At 42.3% G+C, this 21,732-nt stretch overlaps 2 protein-coding genes across 2 annotated transcripts; one reads left to right on the top strand and one right to left on the bottom strand.

Moving 5' to 3' along the window:
• Positions 1-220: 220 nt before the first annotated feature.
• LOC139455336 (leukocyte receptor cluster member 1 homolog) lies at positions 221-11,506 on the bottom strand. Its single transcript, XM_071236888.1, has 7 exons — positions 11,439-11,506; positions 8,160-8,259; positions 6,951-7,166; positions 5,304-5,421; positions 2,404-2,497; positions 1,606-1,702; positions 221-624 (listed from the first exon to the last, which is right to left on the bottom strand). The coding sequence occupies exons 1-7, from the start codon at positions 11,459-11,461 to the stop codon at positions 310-312; spliced, it is 963 nt and encodes a 320-aa protein (XP_071092989.1). The 5' UTR covers positions 11,462-11,506; the 3' UTR covers positions 221-309.
• Positions 11,507-11,577: 71 nt separating this feature from the next.
• LOC139456169 (uncharacterized) lies at positions 11,578-20,406 on the top strand. The gene is made up of 3 exons (XM_071237724.1): positions 11,578-11,636; positions 11,804-11,898; positions 13,319-20,406. Exon 3 carries the CDS (start codon positions 13,334-13,336, stop codon positions 15,002-15,004), a length of 1,671 nt encoding a protein of 556 aa, XP_071093825.1. The 5' UTR covers positions 11,578-11,636; positions 11,804-11,898; positions 13,319-13,333; the 3' UTR covers positions 15,005-20,406.
• Positions 20,407-21,732: the final 1,326 nt, after the last annotated feature.

Here is a 21,732-nt window from a genome sequence, read left to right as displayed (position 1 = left end):
GGGTGAAACTTTGACTAGCCAAAAATAAATATGAGCTTCAGTTGACATGAAGCCTACAGACACAGGTTGGTGGCAGTTGTCTTGTCCAGACTCGATTATTTACAGACTGCCATCATATACCTGGAATATTGCTGAGTGTGGTGTTAAACAAATAAACAAACAAACATTGGTTAATTCAAAGTGGTATTTTATTGACGACCAGCATCAATCACTCATGCACACATAAAATCCCCAACTGAATAATACTTCCACTGAAACAGTCTCCTTCAAGGATCCATCAAATACTAAACTGTCATGTATATTTGCCACTTAGTCATACACATCAGATGGTCTGGATTTCTTCTTTGGCTGCCGGACAAACTCTGGATTATACTGGGAGTTATATTTCCGTTGCCGATCACTAACAGGTTCTTCCACAGGTTCAGGAGGTGCGTCTCCGCGTAGCCTTGCCATCAGCATCTGCGTCTTCTTTCTCTCATCTCCCTCCCTCCGCAACCGCTCTGCACGTAGCTGATCCATGGTCCGGCTGGAGCTGCTGCTGCTGGAGCTTTTCTTCTTGTCCTTGCTGTGGCGATCCTTGTCCTTGCTGTGGCGATGCTGATCCTTGCTGTGGTGCTTGTGTTTCTGAAAGCATGCACAGGTACAGTTGCACTTATCCTGAATGTTGTTTAACCGTTTGTTTTCTGCACTGCAGCTGTCGTAAGTCTATGTTAAACTTGAGAGTTACAAGAGTCGTAGCACTGCAGCTGTTGTAAGTCTATGTTAAAGTTGAGAGTTACAAGAGTCGTAGCACTGCAGCTGTCGTAAGTCAATGTTATAGTTGAGAGTTACAGAGTCGTAGCACTCAGCTGTTGTAAGTCTATGTTAAAGTTGAGAGTTACAAGAGTCATGGCGGTATGATCGCTTTTTCAAATTGGGCCCTGGTCATAATATTATTGTTTCTGTATAATAAAAGTGTTTTCTATGTCCATTCTCATTTGTGCGTTGCGTAAAACCCTGTTGTCTAAATGTAGATTTCAAGTTATAAATTAATAAATGCAAATGTTAATATTTTACTTTTCCCAGGATCATTTCTTGTGAAAGTGTCAACCTTATGAAGACGAGACACAAGCTTACCACATTCAAAATTACCATATTAAGATTTTGTGTGATTGAATGTTAATTTAGCTTATGCATATTTAATCCTTCCCCAGTCAAAACAAATTGCACACTGTGTGTTGTGCAAAGAGTACTGGTAGGTGAAGAATAAAAAATCATCTCAAGATATCTTTTAATGAAAGATATGAAGGGCAAAGCTGAAGTTCTGAACAGTTATCTCCCTTGTACAGGAAAGGCACTTTGGTAGCACTCTTGAGAAACCCATGGGTGCTGACAGATCGACAATCATGATCTGAATCTTGGACTGGAACTTGCTAGATCCTGGCACAAGTAAGGGACACAACTCTGCACAATGAATTACCGCACATTAGACCAATGAGCCCTGTTTACAGTGGGAAGGATGTAGGGCAACCACATATAAACCATTATTGTTGGATACGGCCATTATTGGCAGTCATTATTGAACCAGAGACAGATTGTGCCCCCAAATGACGAAACTGTTCTCACCTTTTCCTTGTGGTGCTTGTGTTTTTTCTTGTGGACAAATTCTTTCATCTTGTTCATTGGGTCCAGGTGTTCTTGTCTTTTACGTTCCTTAATGGACCTGGGTAAAGAAAATAGTCCTCTTGCATTCAAAATTTACCATTTAGCCAGTGGTAGATCTATAGCATAACTGGCAATTGTTAGTTAGCCTTGAAAACTCTTCCGTAAACAGTACTACATTGATAATATTCCCAGGAACTAAGTGTAAGAAATGTATGTTCCCCCCTCTGCTCTGCCTATGCAGACACGAGAACAGCAAAACTTGATTTTGGAAGAACTTCGTGAATCTAGGGGGAGTTGGGTTTTAAAAACAAGGATTAAAATAAGCACATTTCATATCATTTTGAGAGGAAAACTCATGGAATTCAGGGAATCCGAGGAAAGTTCTTATGTCTGCCATGTCAGACCAACATTTACTGGTGACTCCCTGCTGGCATACAGTGAGTGAGTTGGGTTTAACGCCACTTTTAACAGTATTCCAGTTATATCGCGGCGTGTCAGCTTAATGTGGGAGGAAAGCCTGAAGTGATGCAGGTCTCAGACGTTTACCACTTCGGTGAAACCCACGAGCATAGGTATGGTGCTGACAAACCTAGAAACATAATCGGGGTGCACCGGGATTCGAACCCGGGATTCTTGCGTGCCCAAGGGATGCAACTCTGCACAGTGAATAATGGCGCCTTAGACGACTGGGCCACCCGTGCCCCCCCAGTGTCATAAATATTACAGCTATGTCATGGCATATTTAAGCATTTTACTTACTTCAAATCGAATTTCTTCTCTTCCTCCTCCTCTTCTTCCTCGTCATCCCGCTTCCTCTTCCTCTTCTGTGGCACCAGATACCAGGGGGCAGATTCTGAAGACACATTAATGTGGAGACTTTGTAGATTGGAATATGGCCCAGATGACACAATGATGATATCTTGAGTTAAGGTTGTTTATGCGGTTACATATTTGATAACAAGAGATGTACGTACGCACACAGCAGCACTTTCAACCAGACTAACGTCTGTCATTTCCCCAGCCCCTACCTCCCTTACGTCATATATACTATCACGTGGAACATTACTAACCAGTTACATGTTACCCTGGCAACATTGATGCGATCACTCACTGGGCGCTGCCATCTTGAAGGAGTCTCGTTCTCGCGAGATCTCGTTATATTTATGAACTAACTTTTAACATTTAACAACTTGTAGAATCCCAGATATACATGATATGTTAGATATTGGAGTCAAGCAGTAGGTCATCAAATACTTTCGCTTGTACATCCTGAATATTTCACCAAATATATCAAATCTCAAACTGACTAAGAAATGACCTACAAGAAGAAAAAACACATGGAGTACTGGGGACGTATTCTGCCCAAGAATCTCCACAAGGAGACACACATGGGGTACTGGGGACTTATTCTGCCCCAGAATCTCCACAAGGAGACACACATAGGGTACTGGGGACTTATTCTGCCCCAGAATCTCCACAAGGAGACACACATGGGGTACTGGGGACTTATTCTGCCCCAGAATCTCCACAAGGAGACACACATGGGGTACTGGGGACTTATTCTGCCCCAGAATCTCCACAAGGAGACACACATAGGGTACTGGGGACTTATCCTGCCCCAGAATCTCTACAAGGAGACACACATGGGGTACTGGGGACTTATTCTGCCCCAGAATCTCCACAAGGAGACACACATGGGGTACTGGGGACTTATTCTGCCCCAAAATCTCCACAAGGAGACACACATGGGGTACTGGGGACTTATTCTGCCCCAGAATCTCCACAAGGAGACAAGCATGGGGTACTGGGGACTTATTCTGCCCCAGAATCTCCACAAGGAGACAAGCATGGGGTACTGGCGACGTATTCTGCCCAGAATCTCTACAAGGAGACAAGCATGGGGTACTGGGGACGTATTCTGATATGGAATCTCCACAAGGAGACAAGCATGGGGTACTGGGGACCTATTCTGATATGGAATCTCCACAAGGAGACAAGCATGGGGTACTGGGGACCTATTCTGATATGGAATTTCCACAAGGAGACATGCATGGGGTACTTGGGACCTAGTCTGATATGGAATCTCCACAAGGAGACAAGCATGGGGTACTGGGGACTTATTCTGCCCCAGAATCTCCACAAGGAGACACACATGGGGTACTGGGGACGTATTCTGCCCAAGAATCTCCACAAGGAGACACACATAGGGTACTGGGGACGTATTCTGCCCCAGAATCTCCACAAGGAGACACACATGGGGTACTGGGGACTTATCCTGCCCCAGAATCTCCACAAGGAGACACACATGGAGTACTGGGGACGTATCCTGCCCCAGAATCTCTACAAGGAGACATACATGGGGTACTGGGGACGTATCCTGCCCCAGAATCTCTACAAGGAGACATGCATGGGGTACTGGGGACTTATCCTGCCCCAGAATCTCTACAAGGAGACAAGCATGGGGTACTGGGGACTTATTCTGCCCCAGAATCTCCACAAGGAGACAAGCATGGGGTACTGGCGACGTATTCTGCCCAGAATCTCTACAAGGAGACAAGCATGGGGTACTGGGGACGTATTCTGATATGGAATCTCCACAAGGAGACAAGCATGGGGTACTGGGGACCTATTCTGATATGGAATCTCCACAAGGAGACAAGCATGGGGTACTGGGGACCTATTCTGATATGGAATCTCCACAAGGAGACATGCATGGGGTACTTGGGACCTAGTCTGATATGGAATCTCCACAAGGAGACAAGCATGGGGTACTGGGGACCTATTCTGATATGGAAACTCCACAAGGAGACAAGCATGGGGTACTGGGGACTTATTCTGCCCCAGAATCTCCACAAGGAGACACACATGGGGTACTGGGGACGTATTCTGCCCAAGAATCTCCACAAGGAGACACACATAGGGTACTGGGGACGTATTCTGCCCCAGAATCTCCACAAGGAGACACACATGGGGTACTGGGGACTTATCCTGCCCCAGAATCTCCACAAGGAGACACACATGGAGTACTGGGGACGTATCCTGCCCCAGAATCTCTACAAGGAGACATGCATGGGGTACTGGGGACTTATCCTGCCCCAGAATCTCCACAAGGAGACAAGCATGGGGTACAGGGGACTTATCCTGCCCCAGAATCTCCACAAGGAGACAAGCATGGGGTACTGGGGACTTATTCTGCCCCAGAATCTCCACAAGGAGACAAGCATGGGGTACTGGCGACGTATTCTGCCCAGAATCTCTACAAGGAGACACACATGGGGTACTGGGGACTTATTCTGCCCCAGAATCTCCACAAGGAGACAAGCATGGGGTACTGGGGACTTATTCTGCCCCAGAATCTCCACAAGGAGACACACATGGGGTACTGGAGACTTATTCTGCCCCAGAATCTCTACAAGGAGACACACATGGGATACTGGGGACTTATTCTGCCCCAGAATCTCCACAAGGAGACACACATGGGGTACTGGGGACTTATTCTGCCCCAGAATCTCTACAAGGAGACACACATGGGGTACTGGGGACTTATTCTGCCCCAGAATCTCCACAAGGAGACACACATGGGGTACAGGGATCGCTGTTTATGGACTACATGAGAAAGGTGGACAGATATCTGTCCCTGGTGTTGTGGAGAAGCTTACCCTGAGTCTCCACTGCACTCTGACCCAGGTATGTCAACAAGCCAATGCTCTTCTCCCACTTCTCCTTCTCAGCCTTCTTCTCCGCCTCGTGTTCTGCATTCGTACCATGTTTCTTCATCTGATGACAACACAAGGGACAACACAAAACTACAAACACCACATCTCAAGAATTATTTTGAAAAACACAACATACCAGTCATTTCCAAATGTATTATGATATGGTATCATTTGTATTTCAAACCATAGAATACTGTTAATACTAGGGCTGGCTATCAATAAAGATAACAGAGGTCGATCATCTCTTAAAAAATATCGATCAATTATCGATAAATATATATCGGAGAAGGAACTTTAAGAATATATACAAGAAAGTCCTGAAAGAAAGCAACAGATTGCACGCAACAGGTGAGCGGTGACACATTTATGCAGGGAGTGCTTTGTGGACATTAAAGATATAACAAGAACAGTTGCTCGCCGTCTTTGGCAATTGTCATTATTCACAATGACAAGTAAATTTCTGTAAATCTAAACTTTATTTCATCATAATACTTTATGTGAGTTATTATCGATGACAACAGTTTCATATCGATAATCTTTAATATTTCATCCCATTGATGATAATTCAGTTTATCTATCTTTTTAGCGAGCCCTAGCTAATAACACTCAACTTTACAAGTAGGATCCAAAAGTGTTTTCAAGCAGTTTTATCAAGACATTTGGATGGCAATAATAGCTTCATGTACATCCAAGTACAATATCAAAATATTCAAGTCCACACATATATCGATCATGTTATGGACTAATTCTTCACCATGTTTACTGCATCACACATTATCAGAGAAAAGAATAATTGTAATACATTTATTTTATAACAGCAGAACTGCCAAATTCATGGCCTTTTCAAACCATTTGATCCAGTTTTAAGTTCTATTAAAGGCAGATTCAAAGATTAGCTGTCACACACTGTACCTAAGTTTCAATTTTGTCACCTCTTTAGTTACGTGTGTGCGTGCATGCGTGTCTTTGACGGGACGAGGCAAACCCTTAAGGACTCATCTTCCCGAGGCAAGTGAGTTAACTGACTATAAAAGTCCATTTTCCACCCTTGCTGAACTAGGCTGGTATTATGGAGTTACATTTGGCTGGGCTAGCGAGTCAATCAAAATCGTGCACCGAAATCGAAATCCGGTTTGTAAACTGTCGTGCAGATTTCTGTCTATTGCAGGATTTGCAAAGCATGTGCACTGCCAACTCATGGTCAACAGATATTTTCCAAGTCTTTTCATGTTTTTAATCAAGGTGCTCACGTGATTTGATGCACTTCGCTATGTAACACCCGTTTTATCGCAATATAGATCTTGATTATCAATCAGATCATTTTGACCTGGCGGCACCATTTTGTTTGAAACAAATGCAAGTAATATGACAGGTGGAACCTGATTGGTCCATATGAGAGGCTTAGAAGGGACATTACTCGTAATAACCACTGGTGGCGCTACGGTCGAGCCCAGGAATTACAACCTAGTTTGGCAAGGGTGGAAACTGGACTTTTATAGTCAGTTATCTCCCTTGCCTCAGGAAGGTGTTAACGTCTAAGCTAAGCCACAGCACCTCGATAGCACTGAACAAATAATTACAAATCTTTACCCCATCTTCTATCTCCTTGAAAAAGTTGATGTGTCGGGGCAGTTCATCCGTCTCTACCACAGCTGATGACTCAGTCTCTTCTCCCCCTCCTGTCCCAGCCACCGCCCTCAGCTCCCCTTCTCCCTGAATGGGTCCGTCCTCTAGCTGATCCGTGGGGGCATCTTCAATACGCAACTTGGCTCGCTTTCGGAGCAAGTCAGTTCTGGCTTCCTGCTCCTGAAATAAGAACAGCTTATCATTGAAAAATCTAATCAAAACAATATGTGTGAACAGTACGGGAAGATCTGGTATAGTATAGGTCCTTCAGTAACTCATGCTTGCTGTAAAAGGCGACTACGCTGGTCGTAAGAATCAACTAACGGGATCGGGTGGTCAGGCTCGCTGATTTGGTTGATGCATGTCATCATATCCCAATTGCAAGGATCGATGCTCATGATATCAATCCCTGGATTGTCTAGTTCAGACTAGAATATTTACAGACCGCCGTCATATAACTGGAATATTGCTGAGTGCGGCGTTAAACAACAAACAAACAAACAAACAAAATATGACTAAACATGAGCCATGATCATTATGATTTGCATCATACAAATGATGTTTGTTTGTTTGTTTAATGCTGCACTCAGCAATATTCCATCTATATGACGGCGGTCTGTAAATAGTCAAGTCTGGACCAGACAATCCAATGATTGACATCATGAGCATCGATCCACACAATGAATCAACCATGTCAGCGAGCCTGTCCACCAGATCCCTTTAGTCGCCTCTAACGACAAGCTGAGTCGTCTCTTATGGCAAGCATGGGTTGCTGAAGACCTAGTCTACCCTGGATCTTCATGGGTTCACACAACTGAACACAGAGTGATGAATGTTTCAAAGCGAAAACATTACAGAAGGCCTCTCATAACAGACATGACAGCTCTACATTGAATTTGGAATGGAACATACAGTATGAGGTTTCCGATACTAAACGTGTTTCAAAACCAATACCAGGCACACAAGTGGAATAATATGGTCCCTGTGTCTCAGAAACGAGTACCCCTAGTTTTTTTGCTGACAGGCATGAATCTTCAGCGGATCCTGGCACCATGGGCACATCTAAGGGATGTAACTCCGCATATCAACTTGCAGCAACTAGTACCTCCACAATGTGAAGTCTTCAAATATAACTTGTAATTGTACACTATCTGCAATGATATTGATTCTTACAGCAAGAGCAATCTTCCTCAGCCTCTCTTTCTCCTCTTCAGCAGCTTTCTCTTCATCTTTACGCACTCTCTCGATGTTCTTCTTTGTCCGCACATGCCAACTGTAACACACAACACATTGTGAGTGGACACTGGTATATTTAATGAATCACAAATGTAAAGGCTATAACCCTTTCAATCACTGTAATCAGTCTAATTAAAATCAGATCTTTGTTCTCGCTACCGCTAAACAAAGATCTGAGGACATCCCATTATGGGTCATGTCAGACCAACCTTTCGCAAACTTTGACCGACAGGAAGTCAAAATATTAGCCAATCAGAAAACAGCTTTCTCGTGCTTTACGACACATGATTTCAAATTGGCAACTACGCATCGAAACATATTTTGACAAATTCTTGATTACAAATTGAAACCTGAACAAAAGAACATTCTGGAATGGCTAATAGATGGTCTAGATTGTAAGGATTCAGTCGTTTAGCCAGTAACTATCGTTCGAAATACCCCGTGTTAAAGTTTTCGAGGTTGCATGATTAGAAATCACATTCCGACTGTCACTTTCATGATCTGGTAAGCGCCGCTCTGATTGGTCATACTGCACAAATTTGTTATCGTCATTTAAAACTCAAAAACACATTTGCCACATAATAATTCTTATCTCATAAATCAATATTTAACTCTACTTCCCAATTTTGGTTGTTTTGTCTACGACTTCACTATAAATTTTGTCTGTGAGTTGGGAGTCTATGAATAATCCATGGCTACGAATTAGGTTGGTTACAAATTCACCTTCAGGCAGCTCCTATCAGACAGGTGAGGTGAGGTGAGGTGAGGTGAGGCCTACCAGTTGCAGGTAACCCAAACTAATTTGTACCCCTAGAAAATTTCTAACACTAAACATAAGAAACTTTGTAACCCTATTTCATATATTTCTAAATATTTGTTTATAAAACAATATTATTGTTTTCGACAAAAGGTTTCCAAAAATACTTTTCAGACAGCCATATTTATCAAGATAACGAGTGATGTCACAGTGGAGCATAAATAAAGTTTATGCAATATACATTTCAGCAAGGCCTATATGATAGCTGTCTGAATACAATGACTGCATGGTGATAAAATGTTTTGTGAAATCTCAAAATCAACCATTGTTTCCTCTATCCCGATGTGATGAATGGACTGCTCACTCGTTATCAAGAATCTCAATAAACATGTCTGTCTGAAATGTATGTTTGGAAACCTTTAGTCAAACAAAAATATGTATATTGCATAAACATTATTAATGCCATTGCATTGTTCAAAGAAATTAATTGAACTCATCATCACTTCACCTGGTATTATTGTCAAATAAACATCTCCGAGCTCAATATCAACTGCTACTGGGATCAAGCCCATAAGTAATTATCAACTGAAACAGAATTTCTTGTATTCTAAAAGTGCTTCTAAGCGGCCTGCCTTTAAAATACTGTACCACAAACTTTTCGAACACGTCACAGTACCCTATGACGTAATTTGTAGTATTTTGTTGCCAGTCACACCAGCAAAACAATGCCCTGTGACGTCAGGGGTCATCGAGTGTGCATAAGCTCCTCCCAGTGAACTATCGTCTCTACACCCAATGTCAATGAATAAGCCCAGCGATGTTGAGAGTTTTATATATTTGTCTAATAACTATAGCCTGCGACGTCGCATTTTATAGCAAGCGATAGTTAATGAAAGCCTTTTATTTTCAATGTATTTTTTTTTTTTTTTTTTTTGTAATTCAAGTGGCTAAAATGATAATAAATGGGAACTAATATACAGTCAAGGGACACCATGCCTTCCCGTAACCTTCCTAAGTGTCCGTCACCTATTCGACCATTTTTCGTTCAGTTCTGGTAAATAGCAACTTTGAAATTGGCACTAGTCCTGTAGTCCTTGCCCAACCGCCCAATAGTTAAAGTAACATAAGGACAAGTAGAAATTTGCCACTTTTAAGGGTTTTGGACTTGTGGACTAAATATGTTAGTTTCTACCCCTGAATAGACAAGGTAAATTTGCACTAAGTTTTACAGTGTGGAGTAGCTCAGTCGGTTAGCTGTCAGGCAAAGATCGCAAGTTCACATCCAATGGATTCTCACAAAAACTGGTTGCTTGTCTTTGAGACACGTAACTTATGGCTGAGAACTTCCTCACGAGAAGCTGTGGTACTGTAAAGGTTTTCCAATCTAGCTATGGTCAACAGAAAAACCCAATGAATATGTTATCCTTATTCAAATAAAGGCAACAATGCAGTTTAATTGGCACAGCCCGAGCTCTACCATCCTGTCAATTACCGCGCCATAGTGCCACTGCTGTCTCGCTATACCGTTACCGTGCCTCACGCTCCGGTGACACTCGCTTCCATCCATCACTCCTTTTCGGTCTTAGGGAAACTTACACCTCTTTATGATCCAACACTCCTTTTCGGTCTTACGGAAACTTACACGTCTATACGATCCAACACCCCTTCCGGTCCTTAGGGTTAGCTTGCTTTGGGCAAGGGTTAGCCATAAATTCTTACCTTTTCAAGCGTTAATCTGGTTAATCCGATTGGTGGGTCACGTTGACATAAACAATGGCGGGTGTGGCTTCAATAAAAGATGAATGGGAGAGCGGACCATGACGTCACATGCATGCGCAATTCATTGTTAACTGAATTACGCATGCGCGTTAATGGCGTGCTAATGACCCATTAAATGTGCACTGTTTACAAGTAATAGCGCTCGTGGTCCAGTGGTAGAGCGTCAGCTAATTAACGCATTTATAAGCCAAGCTGGTGAACAGCCTCCACTGAGCTAATTGGAAATGAAAAAGGGCGCCCTGTAAAGTGTACTACTCCCAAATAAAATATCAGCCTTACGAATTTACATTAAATCTAAATTAATATCTTCAAGCTCTCTGATATCTTATAAAGCGTAATTCTTTTCTTATTGCATAGGGTATGGAAATTACTTTCGATTTTGTGTACGAAATTTATTATTTCTAGCGGTAAAAATTCGTTGAGGTCACGTATTGAAAACTTTTTTCTTTCGTTCCGGTTTGGGGACCCAAATACTGCAGTCTATCCGTCTTTTGGATTGTGTTGACAGTTTTTCAGGTGTTTCTGGGTGATCCTGTGTCAGTGGGCAGTTGTGGGTGTTTGTAAACACTGTCAACACAATATACGCCAATGAATATGCCAACAAGAAAACAATGTGTAAATAGCAACATTGCAGTTTCAATGGATTTTGTTAGTCTGAAGGAATATAACGATTACGATACCTTTTATGGGGTAAGATATTCATTTCAATCCAAAAGACTTCGGGTCAACGATTTACTTCCTGTTTTACAGTTCAGCACTAAACGTTTGGCGGTGTTTGATTGGACAAAAATAAACTTCTATATTGACAAGTGATGTCACGTATTGTTGTTGCTTATGGTCGTATCTATTTTACACGATTGCGAATAGCGTATGAACATGTGAAAAACATGTTCTGTTAGAGTTTTATTCGAGCAGAAATGGAATTTAACACTCGTGACATACTGTTACAACTCTTTCACTGTCAGCAATGATTATTTCTTAACTCATTCGAATCGATTTCGTATGTGGAGTGGAGTGTTGAAATCATAACCTTATTTCGCAACAGGGGTTCAGAGACGAAGAAAAACGGAACAGTCCAGTTGCACAACATACGCATACAAGACGTTATAAAAATGGGACCTTCAACGCGCTGACTAGCAGGTTAGCTTTTCTTTTAATGAAGTTAGAAGAGAATATTATTTAATATTACATTGTGAATCAACGAAATCTTATTTGTTCTATTACCATGACTACCAAGATTAGGCCTAAAACAAAGCAAGAGTCGAGGTTCGAAAAGTTTAATTAGACAATTGGAACTTAACACGTTAAAGGGGCACTAATCTCTGGCTTCTTCTCGGCTGTCTAGGGTTCGCAAGCTGCCGTGAGTCGATTTGCTCGCTAACTCAACTGAGCGTGACAAGAGACTGGGCTACTGTCCTCAAGGACAGCTGAATAAACTTGGAGGCAATATTTGTTTTACACATTTTGGAATACTGATTGCTTACCCGTGATCTATGAAGATTTCGACAAAGGGTGGATGTTAATTAATTTCTTCAGCCTAAACAAATAGACAAAAAGAACGGCGGAGCTCATCGGATGTCGTTATTTGGAAATTTATACCCCTGATAGTTTAATATAAATAAAATGTATCCCTGCAGTGAAAGCATTTTCAGATGGGGTGAATAATATGATTACTTCTCCCTTGTTGTCATCCATGACTTCTGGTATAACCCTACACTTGTGTATTTGTTGTCATTCACTTGATGTTCAGTTAATGAATTTATTACAGGTATAATTAGTGGTAGCACTTAGTAATATTTCAGCTATATGACAGCAGTTGTTAAATAATACTGTAAACAGGGAATTTTTTGGGACCGTTTTATTATTGCGAGTTTTGCGAATGAGACTCAATCGCAAAAATTAAAAACGCAAAAATAAGTATAAATGATACATACATACTTTATTCATTGCAACACGGCATCAAATGTTGAAATCATCAACCAGAACCACAAGTTACTCAATAAGTTAAAAACACAAAAGAATGCAGAATGGTCACACAATACATCACGAATGACAGTGTAAACAGACCAATTAGTGTCTTCTTATATAGTTTGCATTCAAACTCACAGTCATGACACTGAGTTGAGTCAATTATCGTATTTGATAATTGGTCGCAATCCCTTCCGGTCAACTTTCTGGCCAACTCAGATTAACTAGCTTCGGAGAGAAGCTGTCTATTGTTTGATAATCGAGGGGTCATCTCAACACGGCAACTCGCAAAAATATCTTGTCGCAGCAATGTCTTTGGTGTGGTATTCGCAATATTTTAACGGCGCAGAAATAAAGCTGTTTAAGGTAGTCCAAAACCAACCTGCGAGGACTAGTTGTTTTAAAGGTTGTCCATGGACGTGTTATCAAGAAGTGTATTATTTACTTCAGCCTCAATTATTTACACAAGTCTTGAGAACTGCCAAGATGTAGTCGAAATATTATGGCTTAAAACAACATTCATTCACTCATAACTATGATGACATGTTGGAAAATAGTTTTATCCTACAAACTGATGTCTCATTTTTTTAAGAACCATCAAGCCAGCATGTCCAGCTTCATGTCGAGTGCTGCTGAAGCACAGAGCATCCCTCTCCTTCAGATGACCAACCCCAGCACAGCAGATACCATCCAGGATACGTTCTTGTCATGTCCGATCTGTTACGATGTGTACAGGCAGCCGAAGTGCTTGCCTTGTCTGCACACATTCTGCTGCCATTGCCTGATCTCCTACATGAAATCACAAGAAGAGTATGGCGCCAGGCGAAAAAGGGGTTTCCCATGTCCCGTCTGCAAGCAGTTTATTCAAATTGAAAATCATCTCGGTAGCTGGAGTGAGTGGGCAGAGGAGTTCCGAAATAACTTCCTGATACAGAATATGATTGATATGATCCTTGAAAAGTCGGATCAAGGAAGAACGGAGACCGAAGATGGAAGCACAGAAGATAGCGCCACCAAAGTGGCAACCCCATCAGCTCCCACCTTTGCAACCCCATCTGCTAGACCCTTTGCAACCCCATCTGCTAGACCCTTTGTAACCCCATCTGCTAGACCCTTTGCAACCCCTTCTGCACCACCGGCGTCGTTCGACATCGACTCAGACACTTCATCCATGTTCCAGAGTGTCTCTCAGCAGATGAGAAATCGGCCTCAAATCAGCCAGAGTCCTGACTCCCCTGACCATCAATCCGGAGTTTCTTATGGCAGACAAAACTCTAGCAGCATGCCGGACTTGAACCAAGGTAGTCACTCACCTGCACGGAATACAAATGCTATTTCTGCTTATGCAAGCAGATCTGCCACAGTCATAGCACTTCCCGCCTCTAACACGCCTGTATCTTATACAGAGACGTCCTTGAGAATAAACAAAACCTACGAAATGGCAGCCAGAAGCTGGTCAGATTACAAACCTCCACGAATTTGTGATATTTGTTGTCTCCCCAAACAGAACAGTGTGTTGGTGATTGATTATGACAATCGATGCGTGAAGTTCATCAAGGATGTATTCCTGGGCCGGAATGTTACCACCTGCAGTGAAATGGTTCTTGGACGGCCATGTTGCCTAGCAATCCTGGATGAAGCGTCCGAGAGCCATATTGTGGTCAGCATCCTTAACAGGAGCAGGCTGTACTTCATGAAAGTGCCGGAGCTTGAGGTTGTGCACATTCTGGAGACATCTCGTCCATACCGTGGCGTCACAGCCCTGAGTCGAGATAAGATCTTGGCTGCCAGTCCAGGAGAGCCGTCCTGCGTGGACATTATCCACATCAACCAAAGCTATAGGCTCAGATCCTGCACCACGATCTACAGGACGGGAAACTTTGCAGGTTCCTGGAACTACGACATATACCAACCTAACTACATCACGGTGATGTCTCCATCAACGTTTGCAGTGTCGGATGCTCAAAGGAAAAGTCTTGTGTTCTTTCAGATAGAGGGAAGGGAAAAGGCAGTGAAGAAATTCACGTTGACCCCCCCTGAACACCGAAGATTCCGTGAGCCAGCTGGCTTGTGTTACAATAATGACAGCATGTATATCGTGGACAAGGACAATCATGAAGTCAAAAAGGTCACTTTCGGAGCCAGGGTTGTGTGCGAGACAGTTCTCAAGCAGCGGGATGGCGTGCTTAAACCGTCGTCTATTTGTGTTGGGCCTCGCGGGGAACTCTGTGTCAGCAACTGGGAAGGGAAGGTCACCATCTTTACAGCACGTACGTAGAGAAGGATGCAAGATACAGCTGTGGACACACGACCAATAGCACAACCGGAAATGTGGTATAAATACCACACTCCGTCGCAGTGGTGACTCAGCATAACACCACTGCCACAGGCTAATTCGCATATCACGTGACCAGACTTTTCTCTTGTTTGTAAACAAACACGCCTTTTCAGAAATCAGTATAGAACGGACTAATGCAAGTATTTGGGGGCGCTTTACATATTGTTTTGCATAAGTATATAGATATGCTACTACAACTGAGACAGTGAGTTGCATGACAATATATATTTATGCATCAAAGTGACCGTGTCGCTAGCTCTCCGTTGGGCTTCAATGACAGCACGTGGAGCCGTACAACCAATGTTAACATAGGATAACTACGCAAAAACAAGTAGATTTTTACGTATTTGCCTACTTTCTCAATGAAAGTTAACCATTCTTTGACATTTGTTTATGAAATGTGTAGACTTGTCAAACATGAAACGGATGAAAAGCATATGCAATATCTTGAATGGACTGTGAAAGATGTGACGAATCGTCACATGGCGCTGGCCTGTGGCAGAGGTACTATGCTAGCTGGCTGCCGGCCGCATGGAACTCTGGGTAGGAGAGTGTATTAATACATGAACCAGTGAGATTTGCTGCTATAGTATTTGAATCCATGAACACCCTTTAACTGTTGACATATGGTTTTGACAAGGGCCCCTTTACTTTCAAGCTTAATTTCACTGCTCACAAATCTGCATATGCTACAAGGGTTGATGGACGACTTCTGAACCATGCAAAGAAGGAATTCTTAACAATGAAATGTTTTTTTGTGGACATTACATGGAGATGTATTTTTTCAGAAACTTGAGACAATTGAGCAAATTGTTTCGCCGTGACAAGTCAGTGAAATAAACAGGGTTCTGTGACCTTTTGAAAATGGACAAACTTGAGGAACCTGCAGTGTTCAAGTACTTGTAGACTGTAGTCAGGATCAAACTGGAATGATGATGATGATGATGATGATGATGATGTGTGTTCAGTTACAAGATACTTTGTATTCACATTGGTAAGTTTGGCATTTCCAAGTGTGAATATGAAATACTGTAAATCTTGAAATTAACGAGAGCGTGAATTAAATGCGAAAAATGTGAGTGGTCTTTACTCACGTTATTATTTAATACATCACATTTATATCAACAATAAGACATTTTGGATAGAAGAAATACCAACTTAGACATACGCTGAAAACAAACAACTATGTATTCCAGATCACTGTTTATGGAGCAGCACTTGTAACAAGTATATAAACAATGTCGTTCAAACACTAATTAGATCCTGTGAATTGTCACTGCTGGGGTCAAGACAAGAGTTCTACTCACTTATGTCATCACTGATCACACCCGCCATCCACGCAACACAGTTTCTTTGTTCTTTGCGACTGCGTCAAAGGCCGACACGAGCCAGCGCGCATGCATTGTTTTAGCGGAAGTAAAGTACTCAGCGCTAATAAGCAGTTCTATTTGGTGTGTGATTGGATTAATGTAAGGTTGGATTAAGATGGGGATTCTCCTGTAAACCTGACAGAGGACATTTTCTTTAGATAACAGGAGGGCGGTGTCGCATTCATATTGAGTAGCATTTGTGGCAAGGGGCCAGCGTTCGCATTCTTTTGGAGACACATTAATTTCACGATTTACAGTACTTAATCTAGAACTTATGATTTAAACTCATAATTATTGCCTTAGAGACTTGTGCAAGTCTACACTCGTGCCAGTGGCAGTGTTGTAGTGTTGTAGTGTTGCAGTGTTATAGTGTTGCAGTGTTGTAGTGTTGTAGTGTTATGGTGCTGAGGGCTACAATGCTTCAGCCAGACTTTACCCATCACTGCATGGTTATGTGATAGTTTATCATGTTTCTATGAACTTTAGGACTTACTGTGATACACTGACAATACTTCACAGGCGATGGAGGACCGTAGTGTCTACACACCAGTGAAGTATTGACGATGACTGTGATACACTGTCAATACTTCACAGGCGATGGAGGACCGTAGAGTCTACACACCAGTGAAGCATTGACGATGACTGTGATACACTGACAATACTTCACAGGCGATGGAGGACCGTAGAGTCTACACACCAGTGAAGTATTGACGATGACTGTGATGTCTAATTTCTTTCAATTGCCTTCAGAATTGTTTTGTGAATTTTAATTTATATGGATTGTTTTGTTTGTGTATTATATTACAAATATGTAGTGCTGATTTTAAGGCGGACTAAGCTTGACCAACTGGCAGACCAAGCAAGTTTCATTTAAGTTGTTTATATTCCACTTTAATGATTTGTTATAGTCTGGCCGATTACTATTTTTGTGCATAAACAATGTCACAATTCCACATGTGATGATGTCTAGGCCAAGGATGGATATGGGCCCAGGCAGTGCTTTGTTTGTTTGTTTGTTTGTTTGTTTTTTAACGCCGCACTCAGCAATATTCCAGCTATATGACGTCGTCAGGAGATAATCCGAGTCTGGACCAGGGAATCCAGTGATTGATGTCATGAGCATCGATCTATGCGTTTGGGATACAATGGCATGCATCAAACCAAGTCAGCGAGCCTGACCATCCGATCCCGTTAGTTGCCTCTTACGACAAGCATAGTCGCCCGTTATGGTGAGCATGGGTTGCTGAAGACCTATTCTACCCCGGATCTTCACGGGTCCAGGGAGTGCAGCATGGCCCCCCCTTTAACATGTGTATGTGTGCTATGAGTTATGACATGTTCGACCTGTGTATCCAATACTCAACACTTTATATCTGATGCACCATTTTTAGCCTTTTCGTAGTTTTAGTTCATGATCTATGCAATTGGACACCCTCCTGAGTTATAGTTTATGATTTGTGGAACCTGGACACCCTCCTGAGTTATAGTTCATGACCTGTGGAACCTGGACACCCTCCTGAGTTGTAGTTCATGATCTGTGGGTACCTGGACACCCTCCTGAGTTATAATTCATGATCTGTGGAACCTGGACACCCTCCTGAGTTATAGTTCATGATCTGTGGAACCTGGACACACTCCTGAGTTAAAGTTCATGATCTGTGGAACCTGGACACCCTCCTGAGTTATAGTTCATGATCTGTGGAACCTGGACACTCTCCTGAGTTATAGTTCATGATCTGTGGAAACTGGACACCCTCCTGAGTTATAGTTCATGATCAGTGGAACCTGGAGACTCTCCTGAGTTATAGTTCATGATCTGTGGAACCTGGAGACCCTACTGATTTATAGTTCATGATCTGTGGAACCTGGACACCCTCCTGAGTTATAGTTCATGATCTGTGGAACCTGGACACCCTCCTGAGTTATAATTCATGATCTGTGGAACCTGGACACCCTCCTGAGTTATAGTTCATGATCTGTGGAACCTGGAAACCCTCCTGAGTTATAGTTCATGATCTGTGAATACTGGACACCCTCCAGAGTTATAATTCATGATCTGTGGAACCTGGACACCCTCCTGAGTTATAGTTCATGATCTGTGCGAAATGGACACAAACCGTGCAAAATGGACACTGTGAACTGTGAACAATGCATCATGCACTGTGCAAGCGCACCCTGAGTGAAGCATACACCTGTGATGTCTGGACACCTACATGGAGTGTAAATAGTCCCTTGTGCAAACCAACACCAGTATCAACTGCAATCTCATTAAAACCAGTTCTTAGTTCTCGCTACCGCTAATCAAAGATCTGAGGACATCTCAGTACGGGTCACGTCAGACCGACCTTGCATGAACTTTGACCGACCAATGGAATGACCAATCAGAAGACAGCTTTCTCGTGCTTTACGGCACTAATTTCAAATTGGTGACTACGCTTCGAAACATATTTTGACAAATTCTCAATTTAAAATTTGAAACCTGAACAAAAGAACATTGTGGAATGGCTAATAGATTGTCTAGATTGTATGGATTCAGTTGTTAAACCTGTAACTATCTTTCGGAATACTCTAGGTTAAAGTTTTCGAGGTTGTATGATTAGAAATCACATTCCGACTGTCACTTTCATGACCTGGTAAGCGACACTCTGATTGGTTGGATGAAAGGTCGTGCTGACATGACACCTAATGGGATGTCCTGAGGTCTTTGTTTAGCAGTAGCAATAACTAAGGTCTGATTTTAATGAGATTGATCAACTGTGCAAGATGGACACTAGTGCCTTGTGGGTTTAATTTTTGCAAGTCATTGGAATCTGATGGGCATTGTGACTTTCAACCAAATCTACCATTGTACATATTTTGTATATCACATGTGAACATGTAGTATTTTTGACATGTAACAATACCTTATACATGTCCTACTGTATTGGCCTTCTACTGGCCCACCATTATACATGAATGTCCCAAGGGAGACCTAATATGGATCATGTTGATGACTTGGGGACAGACCATTTGATATTAAGGGGATGTGGGTAGTTTGTTTGTATGGAGATTAGATATAAATATCTAACAAATAAGCATAATAAATAATTATTTTTCTCCATTACTTCCTGGGACACATTTTGTTTTCTTTGTCAGTCTTGATGACTCTGTATAAGCCCCCATGACCTTTGTCAGGCCAGATGACCCTGTATAAGCCCCCATGACCTTTGTCACTCAACATGACCCTGTATGAGCGCCAATGACCTTTGTCAGTTGAGATGACTCTGCATATGCCCTAATGACCCTTGTCAGGCCAGATGACCTTGTATAAGCCCCCATGACCTTTGTCAGGCCAGATGACCCTGTATAAGCCCCCATGACCTTTGTCAGGCCAGATGACCCTGTATAAGCCCCCATGACCTTTGTCAGGCCAGATGACCCTGTATAAGCCCCCATGACCTTTGTCAGGTCAGATGACCCTGTATGAGCCCCCATCACCTTTGTCAGTCCAGACGACATTGTGTCAGCCAAGATGACTCAGTATAAGCTCAAATAATTGACTATTCGGCTTACTTTACAGTGTGGACGTCTAGCCCAAATGACCCTGTTTGAGCCAAAATAACGTTCTAGTTGTCTTAAACTAACAAACATAGGCCTAACATCATAGACAGATTTACCCCTATTTGGTACCTTTGATTCCTACATTGGATTGATTGGTTAAAATGCTGCTGTCATTTGGCTGGTCAGTGACAAAAACTATGCAGGATCAGAAATCAGAAAAATGTGTATTTCTATTATCAGACAATCACCTCTGTCTCTCCAAAGAAAACCCACCATGACATTGTATTTAAAGGGGATGACAGTATAAAAACCCACAATTTTTACTTTTTTATAACAGAACATCAGGTTCCTTTACTCAATACCTCTAAATGGATAGAAACATTTAGTATTGCATCTACTTCAAGTGCTACTCTCTGTTTTTTGTACTGCTTGTTACACTTCACTTGAAGTTAATAAAGAAACTGTAAGAAAAAGAGTCTTTGATTTTCTTTGTCACTGAGTTGCATTCTCATTAAAATGAGATCTTAGTTCTACTGCGAAACAAAAATCTGAGGGCATCCCATTACGGGTCACATCAGAACAAGCAATTTTCCTGAGGCAAGGGAATTTAATGACTTTAAAGTCCAAATTACACTGTTGCCAAACTGGGTTGGAATTATGGAGTCATATTTTGGCTGTGCACAGTCCAATCAAAATCCCAAAATGATTTCGACATCTGGTTCATAAAACAACATGGCAGCCTCTGTGCCGAAATTGTTAAGTTGCTGGATTTGCAGTGCAGGTGTACAGTCAACTGGGCATCGACACATATTTACAAATCATTTCAGGTTTTGAATCAAGGTGCTCAAGTGATATGATGCACTTCACGAGGTAAAACCCGCTTTATTACAATAAAGATCATAATTATCAATTTTGTTTGAAGCAGATGGAAGTGATATGTGATGTTTTGCCCCCGGGATTCAAACCCACAATCATAGGTTTCTGGCGTGCCCAAGGAACGCAACTTTGCACAGCATATTACAGGGCCTATGTCTATGGATGTTTGTTTAGCGGTGTCAAGAACTAACGTCTGATTTTGATAAACTTGTGCGTCAAAGAACAATATCCCCACATCTGGCTTCACACAGGTCTCCAGCAACCCCTGCTTGCCGTAAAAGGCGACTGTGCTTGTTGTAAAAGGTGACCAACGGGATTGGGTGATCAGGCTCGCTGACTTGGTTGATGCATGTCATCGATCCCAATTGCGTGGATCCATGCTCATGATGTCAGTCACTGGATTGTCTGGTCCAGACTCGATTAGTTACAGACCGCCATGATATAGCTGGAATATTGCCGAGTGCGGCGTTAAACAAACAAACATCTGGCTTCCAGCCGGAATAGGTCCCAATCATCCAACTTATGAAAATCTCGTGGTCACAATGTGTGTCATCGCGCATGCCCAGATGCTGTTGCTCATGCTGTCGAACACTGGTTTGCCAGTCATGCGTATTGTCATACCGAGTTGGCGTGGGACATGCTCATAATACCAATCACTGGTTTGCCTAGTCAAGACTTGATTCGATCAATAGCTCTAAATCATTCTGTGGACACAAGTGACACATTCATCAAAGGAGTTGCAATTCGATGTGCAGAGTTGTGTCCCCTGGGCATGCCAGACACAAATGGTCATGGGTTCGAATCCAAATTCGCTATGATTGTATTTCGAGGTGTGTCAGAACCATTCCCGTGGTCATGGATTTCTCCAAAGTGACCTGCATC

The sequence above is a fragment of the Haliotis cracherodii genome, unplaced genomic scaffold (assembly GCF_022045235.1).
Source record: "Haliotis cracherodii isolate W230 unplaced genomic scaffold, xgHalCrac1.p SCAF_11, whole genome shotgun sequence".
Taxonomy (NCBI): domain Eukaryota; kingdom Metazoa; phylum Mollusca; class Gastropoda; order Lepetellida; family Haliotidae; genus Haliotis; species Haliotis cracherodii.
The sequence above is the reverse complement of the archived record's forward strand: the minus strand, read 5'-3'. Positions and strand labels throughout refer to the sequence as shown.